This window comes from Mus caroli, unplaced genomic scaffold (genome assembly GCF_978045245.1).
Source record: "Mus caroli unplaced genomic scaffold, Mus_caroli_1 scaffold_13, whole genome shotgun sequence".
NCBI lineage: Eukaryota > Metazoa > Chordata > Mammalia > Rodentia > Muridae > Mus > Mus caroli.
This window is the reverse complement of record NW_028227268.1, coordinates 101243977-101257753: the sequence shown is the minus strand read 5'-3', so window position 1 is coordinate 101257753 and position 13777 is coordinate 101243977. Positions and strand designations below refer to the sequence as shown.

General features: G+C 42.7%; 1 protein-coding gene across 11 annotated transcripts in view; it reads right to left on the bottom strand.

Annotated features, from left to right (window-relative positions):
* Positions 1–13777, bottom strand: part of Ehbp1 (EH domain binding protein 1) — a 297197-nt gene that overhangs the window by 244230 nt on the left and 39190 nt on the right. For all 11 annotated transcript variants that reach the window (XM_085829085.1, XM_029483503.2, XM_029483502.2 and 8 more), the window contains exons 4-5: positions 7310–7405; positions 361–414 (exon numbers count right to left, since the gene is read on the bottom strand). In XM_085829085.1, coding sequence (XP_085685211.1) covers positions 361–414; positions 7310–7405 — 150 coding nt within the window. The remainder of the gene's footprint in view (positions 1–360; positions 415–7309; positions 7406–13777) is intronic.

Sequence of the window (13777 nt, the reverse complement as noted above, 5' to 3'; positions counted from 1 at the left end):
TCTCATTAGAAAGCATTGATTTAACACTGCTATGTACCCGTTAGCCTCCTGGGATTCCATAATATGCAAGTTTTTACTATATAAGAAATATCAAGCAGGGTGGTGAAGGGATAAAAAAAATGTAAGTAAATGGCTTTGCCCTCAGGCCCTAAACAGATACAGATTGTGTATATAGCTTGTCAGTAAAGACTTTACATTTTTATCATAAATATTCTATAAGCAATTGTTATTGATAACTTCCAAAACCTACAAATTCCCTGATAATTCTTCATAAAGCAGCATTTCTCCCATGGCCAAACTGCTTATGTACTGTAATAATAAAGTTAAAAAAAAAAAAAGAAAAGTATGTCATTAGCTTACATTCTCAATGACAAATGTCCATTCTTTGTCTTCAAATTCTTCTGCATGAGGATCCTGCAACAAAAGGAAATTATGAAAAGTAAGAAAACACACATCTTCAATCCAATCAATCCTATCAAGAACATACAACTTGGCTTGTTTGCAGTTTTACTAACTTTTTAAAAGGAAAGAGCAAAATATCCTTTTAAAAAGCTAAGTAATTTCTCTAGATCTAAGCTGTTATTTTATATTAATAAAGTTAGCTTTTGTTGACACCTCTCCTGACACTGCATCTGTGAAAGCACAAGTCCTACTTGAACAAAGTCTCCCAAAGGACTCTATGAGCTGGACAATGAGCCAACCGATGGGTTGTTAGTAATCCTCATACCACCTCTGTTAAGAAAATACCTGAGACTCTAAGGGTGAGGATCCTGCTTCCCCCATGGCCCCCGTCACTTTTCTCAGTGAGGCATACTTTTGCAGGCATTTAGTTGACAAACACTGAGTACTATCCGAGAGGTTATGCAAGTATTCCATGGGCTTTGCATACCCGTTCTTGCATTTAAAGACATATACCCATACTCTCCAATGAGTAAGTACCCAGAAAATGAAATGAAAGACCTGACTGGAGATTAGAAAACAGTATGTCCCATCTTGCATAAATGAACAAGGAGAGTTTCATGAGAGAAGACACCCAGACTCAGCAGAACCATGTACCATTTCTACAAATATTAGAACAAGTAAAGGCAACGAAGTGTGAGGAGACACAGAGCATGCAGAGCAGAGTGTTCATCACCCTCTGCTTCCTGACGAAGGGAGGATGCAAGCAGCCAACTGCCTCTAGCTGTGTCCAGGCCTCCCCCACCACCACTCACAATGTCCCCTTCAAGTTGCTTATGTCAGGGCATCACAGCAAAAAAAAAAAAAAGAAAAAAGAAAAAAGAAAAAGAAAAAAAACCAACTAAGATATGTGGCAAGACAAATAGCAATATTGTAACTTTTAAACTGTAAAATTTTAATATAGGAATTGGCATTCTTTCAAATCCATTTCAAAGTGATCAAAAAATTTATAAAAAAATCAGTAACTTTAAAAAGAAAAATAAACTAGTGGGCTCGTTATACTGTTTTGAACGTACACAAGTTCAAGTCTATGTGTGAGGGGCAGGGTAGAAGTGCAGACATACATAGAAGAAAGGTCCTTCAGCAGAGCAGACTTTGCCTTAACACACTGAAGATGAGGCACCCACATTGGAGACGGACACTAGAGTCTCCTGCAGGGTCTCGTGCCCCATCGGCCCCTCACAGGGAAGCATCTTGCTCTTCCTATGAGAACGATGACTGCCTGTGCATCCTTATTACACCCGTGTGCTGCTATGGGCCCCAGCTCAGTCAGCTGCAAGTCTCTCGCGTCATTTACCTCCCGCTCACACATGACTTTGGAGCCACACTCTGGCCATGCTGGTGTAACTCACACTTCCATTACTCTCAAACCTCAGCCGAGCTCAGCGGCACAGCATCTCAGGAAGCAGAATCAGCAGGATCCCAAGTGCAGAGCTGCCTGGGTCACAGAAGGAACTCACTGCTGGCCTGAGCAACTCCATGAGACCCTATCCCCAAATAAAAATACAAATAAGAAGGGCTAGAGGTGACTCCCTGGCAATGGGCACACAGAACCCTGTTGTTCTTATATCATTCAAGCAGAGCAAATAGGAGTCCTTTGTTCATCCCAGCTCGATGCCTGGCTTAGAGGCCAACGCTGTCTTATGCCTAGGATACTTCAATCAATCAAATCAAATGCAGGCAGAGCAGCTTGGGAGAAGAAGACAGACCTATGTTCATCCATGCCATGTGGGGTGAGAGGTAAAGATGCCCATAGACCTGCCCTCCGCCCCATGACACAGATGGGTCATAGACACAAAGAGCCACACCTACCACCATGTAGCACAGCATGGGAAGAGGAAGACAGACAGAGACCTGTGGACCACTGTGTCACCAACAGACCTGCCCTCTGACACACAGCACATGTGGGCCATAGACACTTGCCTGAGGAAATCACCCAGGGACCCGCCAGCCAGCTGGCAGCAGCCTGGAGAGTGTGTGGAGGATGAAGGGAGAGAAAGAGAAGTAAGTGGAGCAGCTTGGGCATCATGAAGAGATGGAACTGGAGACATGAGGTTGGAGAGGAAGAGCCTGTTGTTAGTGGTAAACCCTGTCATGGCAGTCACCTGCATAGGGTCCTAGCCTGAGCTGCTGCTGAGGGCTTGTCAGCAGGGGTCGGTGTTGATGTCTGTAGCTTACATTACCACTAGAGAACACGGGGATATCCCTGGCTGGAGCAGCCACCAGAGACTGCATGGATGTCCACAGGCCAGTCAACTGGCCCTGCCCATCACTGGCTGCAGCAATTTGGAGAGCTGGCCCCACCTCTTATAGGAGCTAGCTCTCAGAAGAGGAAGAGTGGGTAACACAGTAGAGCTGGCCCTGGTGGCAAGGGTGTGGGTGAGCTGGCCCAGAGAGTGTGAGTATGGGAGAGCTGACCCTGCTGCTATGGGACAGTAGTGATGCACTCCCACCTCCACCCCTGGCCACCTCCAGTGAGCTAGCCCTACCCTTCACCAGCTGGGACACTTGGGAAAGCTGTCCCTACACCTTGACTGGGCAACACAGTGGAGCTGGCTCTGGAGGCCTGGATGCAGGTGAACCAGCCCTGAGGACATGAAAGCAGGAGAGCTGGTACTGTCTCTTGCCTATGGTAGTACTGGGCAGCCTAGCCAGAGCAGTGCTGGGGAGCTCCCCCTAGTGATACAGATAAGGAAGAATCAGTGTGCAGACCAGCTCAGCTTTCACCCAGGCCCGGATCCAGGGCTCTGAGATGGACCACCCCAAAATCTGTATTATCTTCAAATAATTGGGGTACCTGAAAGGGCCAGTCCTACTGATCCAAAGCTGCAGGATCTCCATGCCACAGGGCAACAGCAGGATAACTGGGAGGAGTCCAGTGAGGATAAAACATTGATGGTGACACAGAAGCCAGAATAATGACTTGTTGCAGTGAACATTTGCAAGCCAAGCTGTGTGGCCAGAGAGATACGCTGTGCTACACACGGACATGCTACACCTTCCACGGTGAGATGTTTTCTATGACTTGCTTTTGTGTGTGTGTGTGTGTGTGTGTATGTGTGTGTGTTTTATTTTGGGTTAAGGCTACAAGTGCACAGGGTGCATGTGAGGGACAGGGAGATGAGCAGGACTGGAGTACATGATGGGAAACTCACAAAGAATCAATAGAAAGTTGAATAAGGGAGACACAGTAAACGACAGAGCACTTGTTTAACATACAAGATTCTGCATTCAATCCAGAACGCAATCCCAAACTTCTTAGTTACCCTCTTTGCTCACGCCATATGTAATGGCATGGTTGGCATGCTGACACGGTTGAGCTGCACTGACACAACTGCTTGGATAAACAAACTCATGTTGAAGAGCTAAAACCCAACACGGAGTTTCACTGGTATCAGTGGCAGGGGGAGGGAGAACGGGGCTGGGAGAAGAAAAACGAAAGCTGAAAATTCTACTTGCTATTTTTTTCCATTTGGGCCTGGCCACGAATGAGGTTATGGAAAGAAATGGGCATACAGACTGTAAGAACTTTTTATGATTGCTTTAGAGCACAAACAGCACTCCTCATAGACTATAACACACCATTGAGGAGAGCCATCCTGCCATCCACTGTCTTCCCACCTTTCTTTGCATCTTTGTTTTTAGGAATGCAGTACAATCAGTACCAAATCAACACCAACACAGAAATGTTATTGAGTTAATGTACAAAGTGCCTTACTCACCCCAGCAACCTATGAGGCAGGGACTGTCTCTACTGCCATTTAACCAAGCAGGAAACTAAAATGCCACAGCTGTCGCCCTCCCAGTACAAATGTTAAGAGTGATACTGGAGCTCCAGACCCACTGACTTTTATCCATTGCCAATTTTATCCAAGTCTCAAGAAACACGTGGTACACAGCGGCCTCTCTAGAACACTTGACAAATGAACTAATGAAATACACCACATAACAGTGCCTTCATATAGTAATATAATTCAGAATTTAAGAAATAAAATACCTTTAAAACACAGATGGCGAAGAAGCACACGTTAGATAATCTTACTTTAAGGAGTCCTTTCCCTAGAGCCAAGAGGACATACCAGTAAACAGCGTGAAAGCTGCAGCCGCCATAGCAGCAGTGTTCACTTCTCAGGCACTTTCTTTTTTTTTTTTTTTTTTTTTTTTTGAGACAGGGTTTCTCTGTGTAGCCCTGGCTGTCCTGGAACTCACTTTGTAGAACAAGCTGGCCTGGAACTCAGAAATCTGCCTGCCTCTGCCTCCTGAGTGCTGGGATTAAAGGCGTGCGCCACCACGCCCAGCTTCTTGGGTACATTCAAGTGGCTGTCTATGGAATTAGTTTATTATAGACCAGACAAAATATTTGTAATTAAGCCTTCTTTATTTACCTCTAACTGTTGTCAACTTTCTTACCTCTGTACTAATAGTATAAAAAGGCATTTACCTTCTGAAAATCTGAAATATATTTTAAATCTTTTATTACCCATATCTATCTTCAATTTAATTGAAATTCCAAAAACCAAGCCCATGATCTAAAGCAAGCAATGGCTGGTTCAATTACAGAGGGAAACACACTGATAACATTCCTATGGTTCCACAGTTAAGAACAATGGTTACTCTTCCAAGGGACCCAGGTTCAATTCCCAGCAGCCATGAAACAGCTCACAGCCATCTATACCTTAAGGTGCAAGGGATCCAAAGCCTTTTCTGGCCTCCTCAGCCCCAGGCATGTACTTAGTACAGACACACAGCAGGCAAACACGCATATACATGAAATATTATTTCTAAGAGATTTAGGGGGCTGGAGTGGCTTCTCAACAGTTAAGAGCAATGAGTTCTGCTCTTCCAGAGGACCTGGATGCCTTCTATCTCAGCGCCTTCATGGTGCCTCAGACCATCCAGTCCCAGGGGATCATGCCTTCCTCAGGCAACACACACATGTAGTGCATACACAGAGATACAGACAAAACACCCATACACACAAAATAAACAAATCTTTATAAGTAAATAATTCAAAGCCCATTTCTTTGTGAGTGTACGTGTATGACTGTCTCATTGACAACAAAGGGCCTAGCGCATCCCTTTCAACTTACAATTTCAAAATTAAGTCAACTGTGAAATTTGAAAGAAGGAAAACTCTTTGCTAGAATATTTAAGTGCTGTTCAAAAACAAGATCCAAAAGCTACCATGAAAGAATATGGTTGTTTCATTTTGGTTCTTTTATTTTTTTGTTTTTCTTTCCAAATTCTGCATGATGTGGAAGATAAAGATGAAAATACTAATTTAAATACTGGAAACGGTTTTGAGGCTCCCCATAATATGACTGAGGAGAAATGTCTGACTCTACAAACGGGAAGGAGGAGCTGGGGGTGGGGTGGGGAGAGGGCATCTTCCCTTTATCTTAACACTCAGAGGCATGGAAGCTGAGTGAGGGGCATGTGTCCACATCAGAACTCGAAACCACACTTAACTCCTAATCGTCCATGCAACAAGTTTTAATAGCTACTTTCAACTCAGAATCATTCCATCAGTTCCCCAAAGAAATAGCTATGAGCGTATTCCAGCTCCAGCTCCATTCTGACCCCTTGTTCTATGCCAAACACTGTACAACCTTGTCTATTCATTTGTCTTACCAATATGAGCAGACTAAATCAAGAAACTTACTTGACAAGATTGTTTAAAGTCTTCCTCAAGCATATCAGTGATCTTGCTGTTGTAGTAAAACTTCGTAACCCATTACTGTAGAGTACTCAGTACAGAATAGACTAGTGGTTCTCAACCTTCCTAATGCTGCAACCCTTTAATACAGCTCTTCATGCTGTAGGACCTCACTAACATAAAATTATTTTATTATTTCATAAAATTACTTCATAACTGTAATTTTGCTGTTATAATAATATAAATATCTGATATGAAGCAATCTGATATACAAGCCCCAGAGGGGTCACAATCGAGGTTGAGAGCCACTGGTACAGAGGACAGAACATAGTTGACTCATAAGGCATTGGGGACATTCCACTCCCCACTGGCTTAGCTCCCTTATTGGTGAAATGGAAATATTGATAGAACCTTGGGCCACTTTGAGAATTAAATGAATTGACGATGTAAGCAGAGACTCCAGCAGTATCGCTCTTAACTACCAAGCTGAGGTTATCATTCCAGCAGGAGAATTATGGGAAAGAAGGGCTACATAACAGCCTCTGAGGACAGATAACAAAATGGCAATAGGGCAATTCTGACAGTCCTAGGGAAGAAGATAAACAGAAGAGTGAGCAGCTACTGCCTCTTATATTCCCTATGTAAATTAAGGAGATGATGATGATAGTGTTGTCATAAAAAATGGTATGTGTGTATAATATATATGGCAAGCACAATGAAGAGTCGTGTGTGTGTGTGTGTGTGTGTGTGTAATGGATATGTGGATTTTCTAACACTCAGAGGCATGGAAGCACTTGATCTTGATCAAAAGGCCAAGAAGCAATTAACAAGCTATCAATTTTAATTATACTTAGTATGCTACATTAACATCAACATTTACTGGATACTGATTTTAAAGTAAATTGTCATCAAACAAAGCCAAAAATAATGAGGAGAAGGCTAAAGCATCTTGCAAGCTCCAGCTTTCCCCAGGAAAAGCACTAGTTTCCTACGAGTAGGATATAAGAAGATAGATCCATGGACCTTTTGGTTCTTGAAGTACTGTAATGCCTTCACAGAGTGTAAACTACTTACTTCTTCACAAATGATGTGATTAGGTGAGCAGATGAGACACCAATGCATACTATAATCTGTATAGAAGAGCACATATAGCCATACCCTATAAACTTAGATTATACAATAAGAATACCTTACCTTAAACAGCGTCACAGTGATTTCAATGTTTTCAGGAACAGGCCAAACAACAACACCACGATATGGATTTTTTATTCCAGGTTGCCAGCTGTGAGCCTACCAAAATAAAAATAAAAGCTTCAGTTATGGAATACAAAAGTCATCAACCTTATTTAGCTATCTATCAACTAAGATCTATAGTTCCCTGAAACAAAAATTACTAATCAAAATAAAAGCAAAGATGGAAAAAAAAAAAAAAGAACTTAAGCATTAAGCTCAAACAAGTAAGAGCTATACATTTATCTATAAGCAAACCATCTATGTCCCACCACACACGTGCAGGTGTGCCACGAGAAATGACACTAAAATAAGACATCTTATGTTCCCAAGGCCTGGTATTTCTGATTATGAAAAACTTTAGGTAGGAGCAATTTTTTAAAAAATTTTTTTGTGACTGAAAAGTTTAAGGCAAATTTATTCCTTAAAAAGAAAATCTCGAGTCTGAAGAGATAGCTCAGCAGTTAAGAGCACAGGCTGCTTTTCCAGAGAACCTGGGTTCAAACCCCAATACCCACATGGTGGCTCACAACCATCTGTAACTCCAGTTCCAGATCCAATGCCTTCCTCTGACCTCCATGGGCACCAGGACTCACATGGTATATGACATACATGCAGACAGGATACCCATACACACACTCTTTAAAAAGGAAAAGCTAGCAGGATACAGCCATGTGTCCATGGTCTCAGCAACTCAGAGTGCCAAGGACTCCAGAAAGAGGAAGATAGAGGTGGACAGAGAGGAGGGGGGAGAGAAGGAAGGCGGGGAGGTCTCACCATACACTTTGTATTTTGAGTTCGTTTCCCCTAAACTGCAATGTTTCTTATTTAGGTGAAATAGTGAAAGAGAACAGTAGCTACTCCAGGTCATATTTCTAAATCTTACGATTTGGGGAGTATTTGACTTATAAACCTTGATTAACAAAATGCTTTTAGTTATAAACCTTGATTACCAAAATTGCCTTGGGAACTTCACACAAATTTTAAAGATCATCACCACTTCCTCTTGTGCATTATTGACCAAAGTTGAGCTGATGGGAGATGGCATGCCAGGACAGGGCTAATAAGTTTTCATCTTTATGTGCTGCAAAAATAACTGTTGGTGGATGTGTCAGAAGATAATAAAAGCTAACAAACAGTACTTTCTATGTGTAACTCCACAAACTAAGAATTGACAATGTTAGACTCATTGCTCCTGGACAAGAATCCCTCCTAGCAGGGAGACTTGTTTATTCCATCACTCATTGGTTCACTCAGCTCGTACCATCTGCACAGTTTTATCTATCTGCCTTGGTGCAATTTATGGTGTAAGTAGTGAGAGATGCGCGATTACTCCATTACCTAAGCAGGATGTTGAAGTTAAGCATACACATCATGGGAAAATAAATAGGATAAGAATACAGGGGTCAGGAGAGCAGGTCTCTTCAGGGCAGTTGGAGAGGGCTTTGTGGAAGCACTGACACATGAGAGGAGCCTGAAGGATGAAAAAATCAGACACACATATACGGAAGAGCGCTCTGAGGGTGGACAACCACTCCACTGGAGTGTGTGCGTGCACATGTATGATGAGGTAACGTTACTGGAGCAGAGTGAAGAGGAAATGACCCCAGACAGAGCGTGGAGGCCCAGCCAAGTAAGGTCGCTCAGGTCTCTGAAAAGATGCTTATTTTTACTTTACTTGAGACATGAGGCCACTGGAAGGTTTTAAGCAGAGGAATGTTGAGCTAAGCTGTGATAAGTCGCCTCGTTTAGCCAATGTGTCTAAAGCAGGCTTCAAACATAAGAAGAAACAGCTAAGAACAATTAGGAAAGCGCTATACTAACCCGGAGGAGAGCTGGGGAAGACTGGGCAGTGCTAGCCCCACCTCTCACCTGGGCATCATAGGAGAGGTGGCTCCAAAAGCATGAGAGCAGGAGAGTGGCACTGTGCCAGCACCCAGGAAGCACAGGAGAGCTGTTCTGGTTGCAGATGAGCTGACCCCGAGGATGTGAGCAGAAAAGAGCTGGCCCTGCCACTTGTCTACCATGTGGTGGTGTAGGCAAGGGAGAGATGCCTTCTTCCCCTTCCTCTTCCCCCTCTTGCTCCCCACATATGGCAGTTGGGAGAGCAGGCTCTGAGGTTATAGGAGTGGAAGAGCTGGCTGGCCCAGCCCCTTGCCTGCCACAGTACTCTAGAGAGCAGACCCTGCACCTCACCAGGCTGCACCGTGGTGGCACGGGTGCAAGTGAGCCAGCAGGGGCAGTGCTGGAGAAATCACCTTGGTGTTGTGTGTTGTGGGTACAGGAGAGTTGGTGGACTGAACAACTCACATACCACTGAGGCCTAGATCCAGGACTTTGAGTTGGCCCACCTCAATACCTACTCCATCAATAAAGTGCTGGAGCATACGAAGAGGCTGTTCCTACAAATCTAAAGCCACAGGATTTCTTTGACACAGGCCAACAAGAGGAGACCTAGTGTAGATCCAGTAGTGATAGTATAGCAGAAGCCAGAGGCCCCAAACCACACTAGTGACTCATTGCAATGAATATTTGCAAGCAAAGAAATGTGAACAAAAGGGTATTCTGAGGGACATACACTACAGTTTCTATAAGATTATTTTTTCTTTTGATGGAGAGGTTGCCAGGGCAGAGGGCAGGGATGAGGGGGCAGGGAGATATGTGGGATTGCATGATATGAAATTCACAAAGAATCAATAAAAAGTTAAAGAAAAGAAACATTAAAAAAAAAAAGGTTAGACATGAAGATATACATCAATTAAGAGAAAATGGTTTCCTGAACCAATACCAGTGGGAGATTCCATACCCAGTTACATCTAGCCCATGACCAACCTTATCCTTGATTCACACAATAAGAAGAATACCTTCAATCCCTAAAGACTTAGCATCCTATATACAACAGAGGTAAAAAGTGGGAAAGTTAGAAAATGTAGAACCTGATAAAGGGCTGAATGAGGAGATGGAGCTCTGGGCTCCTCAGGTTCCCTCAGAAGCACCATCTTCTGAATGAGTTTTTTCATTCCTCGGTTTAGAATCAGACAATATTACAAGCTGACCAACCAACAAGAAAGGCTTTAAATGAAAGGCAGAAGCATGGTGATTCCCAAGACCTAGGAAGACGCCACTCTCTCACTTTCTATCCAGCAACTCTTCCACCAGCAAAGGAAGGATCAATGTTAAAGCTCTGGCTTCCTGACACACTCGTAATGTCAGTTGATCTACCGAAGAGGCTAACAATCAGTGCTCCTTCCCATCATCCTAGGTGAACACAGACAGGAAACTCTAAAGGAGAAGAAGTCAAGGATATTTACAGCAGTAAGTCAGGAACGTGGGGTAGAGGGAGGGCTTATCTTACAAGCGCAGAACCTTCAAACCAGAAAGGTGGAGTGAAGGGCTCGTCTTGAAAGCACAGAACCTGCATTTTTCTCCAGAACCCTTTAAAACTGGCAGGTATGGTCGTACACAGTTGTAGTCCCAGGGCTGAGGAGGTGGAGACAGGAAGATCTGGGGCCTCACTGACCAGCTAGTCTAATTAGCGACACCCCAGGCCCTGCTTCAAAGAAGAGAGTCCTAACAAGGACACACAAAGACATCCTCTGACCTCTTCAAGTACACACACACACACACACATTTTTTTAAAAACTGGGTTGGAGAAGACAACTCAGTAAAGTGCTTACTACAGAAGTATAATGATCTGAGTTATACACCCAGCACCCACAACAACAAACTCTGATGCAGTGATAATAGGTCTATAACCTAGCACAATAACGTAGCATACATCAGACATTGGTTTTTCTAGGAACTTACTAACTCACAAAGTAGTAATTCAAGACTATAAAGTTAGGTAAAGAATGAAATACAAATATCAGCTAGGCAATGGTGATGCATGCCTTTAATCCCAGCATTTGGGAGGCAGAGGCAGATAGATTTCTGAGTTTGAGGCCAGCCTGGTCTACACAGTGAGTTCCAGGACAGCCAAGGCTACACAGTGAAACCCTGTCTCGAAAAACAAAAAACAAAACAAAACAAAAACAGAAATATAGGTATCCAATAATAACTATGGTGATTGAGTGGGTGGGTGGATAGATAGACAAAATTATACTAAGCCAAGGAAACTAAGTGAGGGAGAGGGAGAGGGAGAGGGAGAGGGAGAGGGAGAGGGAGAGGGAGAGGGAGAGGGAGAGGGAGAGGGAGAGGGAGAGGGAGAGGGAGAGGGAGAGGGAGAGGGAGAGGGAGAGGGAGAGGGAGAGGGAGAGGGAGAGGGAGAGGGAGAGGGAGAGGGAGAGGGAGAGGGAGAGGGAGAGGGAGAGGGAGAGGGAGAGGGAGAGGGAGAGGGAGAGGGAGAGAGAAAACACCACATCCTTGGTAAATATCAGTGCTCTAAGAAGCTTGGTCCGTTTTCTTGCAGGATAATAGAAAAGGATTTCCCTAGAAAGTAACTGCGTAAGAGACACAGTAGAAGTATTCACTGCCTTAGTATAGCTAGCAAAGCCTTTACCCTATAGCTGATGACTTGATCATTTACTTGATCATTTGCCAACATCCTAGTATAGCTAAGGGATTAGGATTCATTACTAGTCTCTGTATACAGTTTTTCTTTCTTACTTGTTAAACCACATCTTTTGGTACCTTTCAAAGGCAGGCCTGGGGGAAATGTCCTACTTAATTTAGGACAGTGTGATGGTAGTATTGAATGTGAACTTGATACAACTTGGATCACCTGGGAATCGTCTCAAGGACTTATGCAGCTGAGGTTTGCCTGAGAGCATGTCTGTGGAGGATTAGACCCTGTGGGCAGCACACTCCCTAAGCATGGCCCTGAACTGTGTAACAGTGAAGAACGCTTAGAAAGCAGCTAGCAAGCAAGTAGGCAGAATGTGTTCGTTCATTTCTCTCTGTTCTCAACTCTGGGTTTGATGTGGCTAGCCGCATGCACTTCTGCCTGGATCCCCCTCTCAGTGCTGGACTCTAACTTGGAACTATAAACTAAAACCTTTCAGAATATTTTATGACAGTAACAGAAATGAAACTTGAACAAGTACTATAACTCGACAAAATGCACTGATTTTTCTAATTGTTTCAAGTCATGCTTACCTAAAAGACTGGCACTTGCTCTACAGAATTAAAATGTTTCACTGAGGGGGTAGGGAGATAGGTAACATGCATGCCATGCAAGAGTGTAGACCTGAGAATTCAGCAAGCCAGCACCTAGGTAAATGCCCAAAGGATGTGGCACTTACCTGGAATCTAGGAACTTGAGAAGAGAACCCTGGAGCAGGCCTAGACTAACCCAATCAGCAAGAGATCCTACCTCAATAAACAACATGAAGTAGAATCCTGGAAAATGTCCTATGTGACCTCAGGCCTCCACATGTATTGTGAACACATTCACTGTGCAGAACAATTGCTCCCAGGTATTTTAAATCACACATATACAAACATTCAGAGCAAAAAGGCTCACTAAAAGTTCCATATTATACTCCACTAAACTGGTATTTTACAAATTTTAAAAGTGCATATACCCATATGTTTAATATGCCATCAATTAAACAATTTTACTGTTGCTAACACAACCTCCATTTAAGTAAACTCTCCACAGGCAGGTTGTGAGGGCACACATCTGAAAGGCTCAATCACCACACAAGGCTATGGAAGGTGATAGGAACAGCAAAAATCTGGTAAGGATTTTAAAGCTCTGGTTTCTTTGGAATTCTTAAACCTCTCTGTGAACTTCAATTTCTAGTTAGAAAACAGGAATTTAGACAAGTAAAAATTAATATGCCATATTTTTTCTGTTTTATCGCAACTGCCCAGCTGCAACTGTCATATATACTGAAAAGTTATTTATGTCTATATTTACAAATCAATTATAGCTTGACAAAGTCTGTGTTATAAATGTCATTACTCGAGAAAGTAGAAAAGCGTAGTATTGTGTTAATTGCCCATACTAATTATTTTAACCAAATGAATCTGCAATGAGCTCTCTAAATAGTTAGCTATAAAATATGCATGTACCAACGGAAAATGAGCAATTAACTGGGAATTAAGCTTTAAATTAAAAAGGCAAATGTGCCTTATTATGTACTACCTAATTTAACAGTCAGTATAATGACTTATCTGAGTGTCAGTTTTAAATTTCCTTATTTAGCTATTATACATAATTTATAAAACATTTCCATAAATGTACACTCTATCTATACACACACACACATATATATGCTGTTATAAGCTTAACATATCAGTTCTCATAAACTGTTAGTCACCTCCAATGTTCTAAGAAAAAAAAAAAAAAAACATAAATTCTAAAGTACAGTAACCTCTGAGGGTCAGGATTCCAGAATTGTCCTTGTACACAAAACCCACAGATGCTTAAGATTTGTATAAATGGTGTACTGTTTCTATATGACCTGTGCATTTGTTCCCTTGCATTTT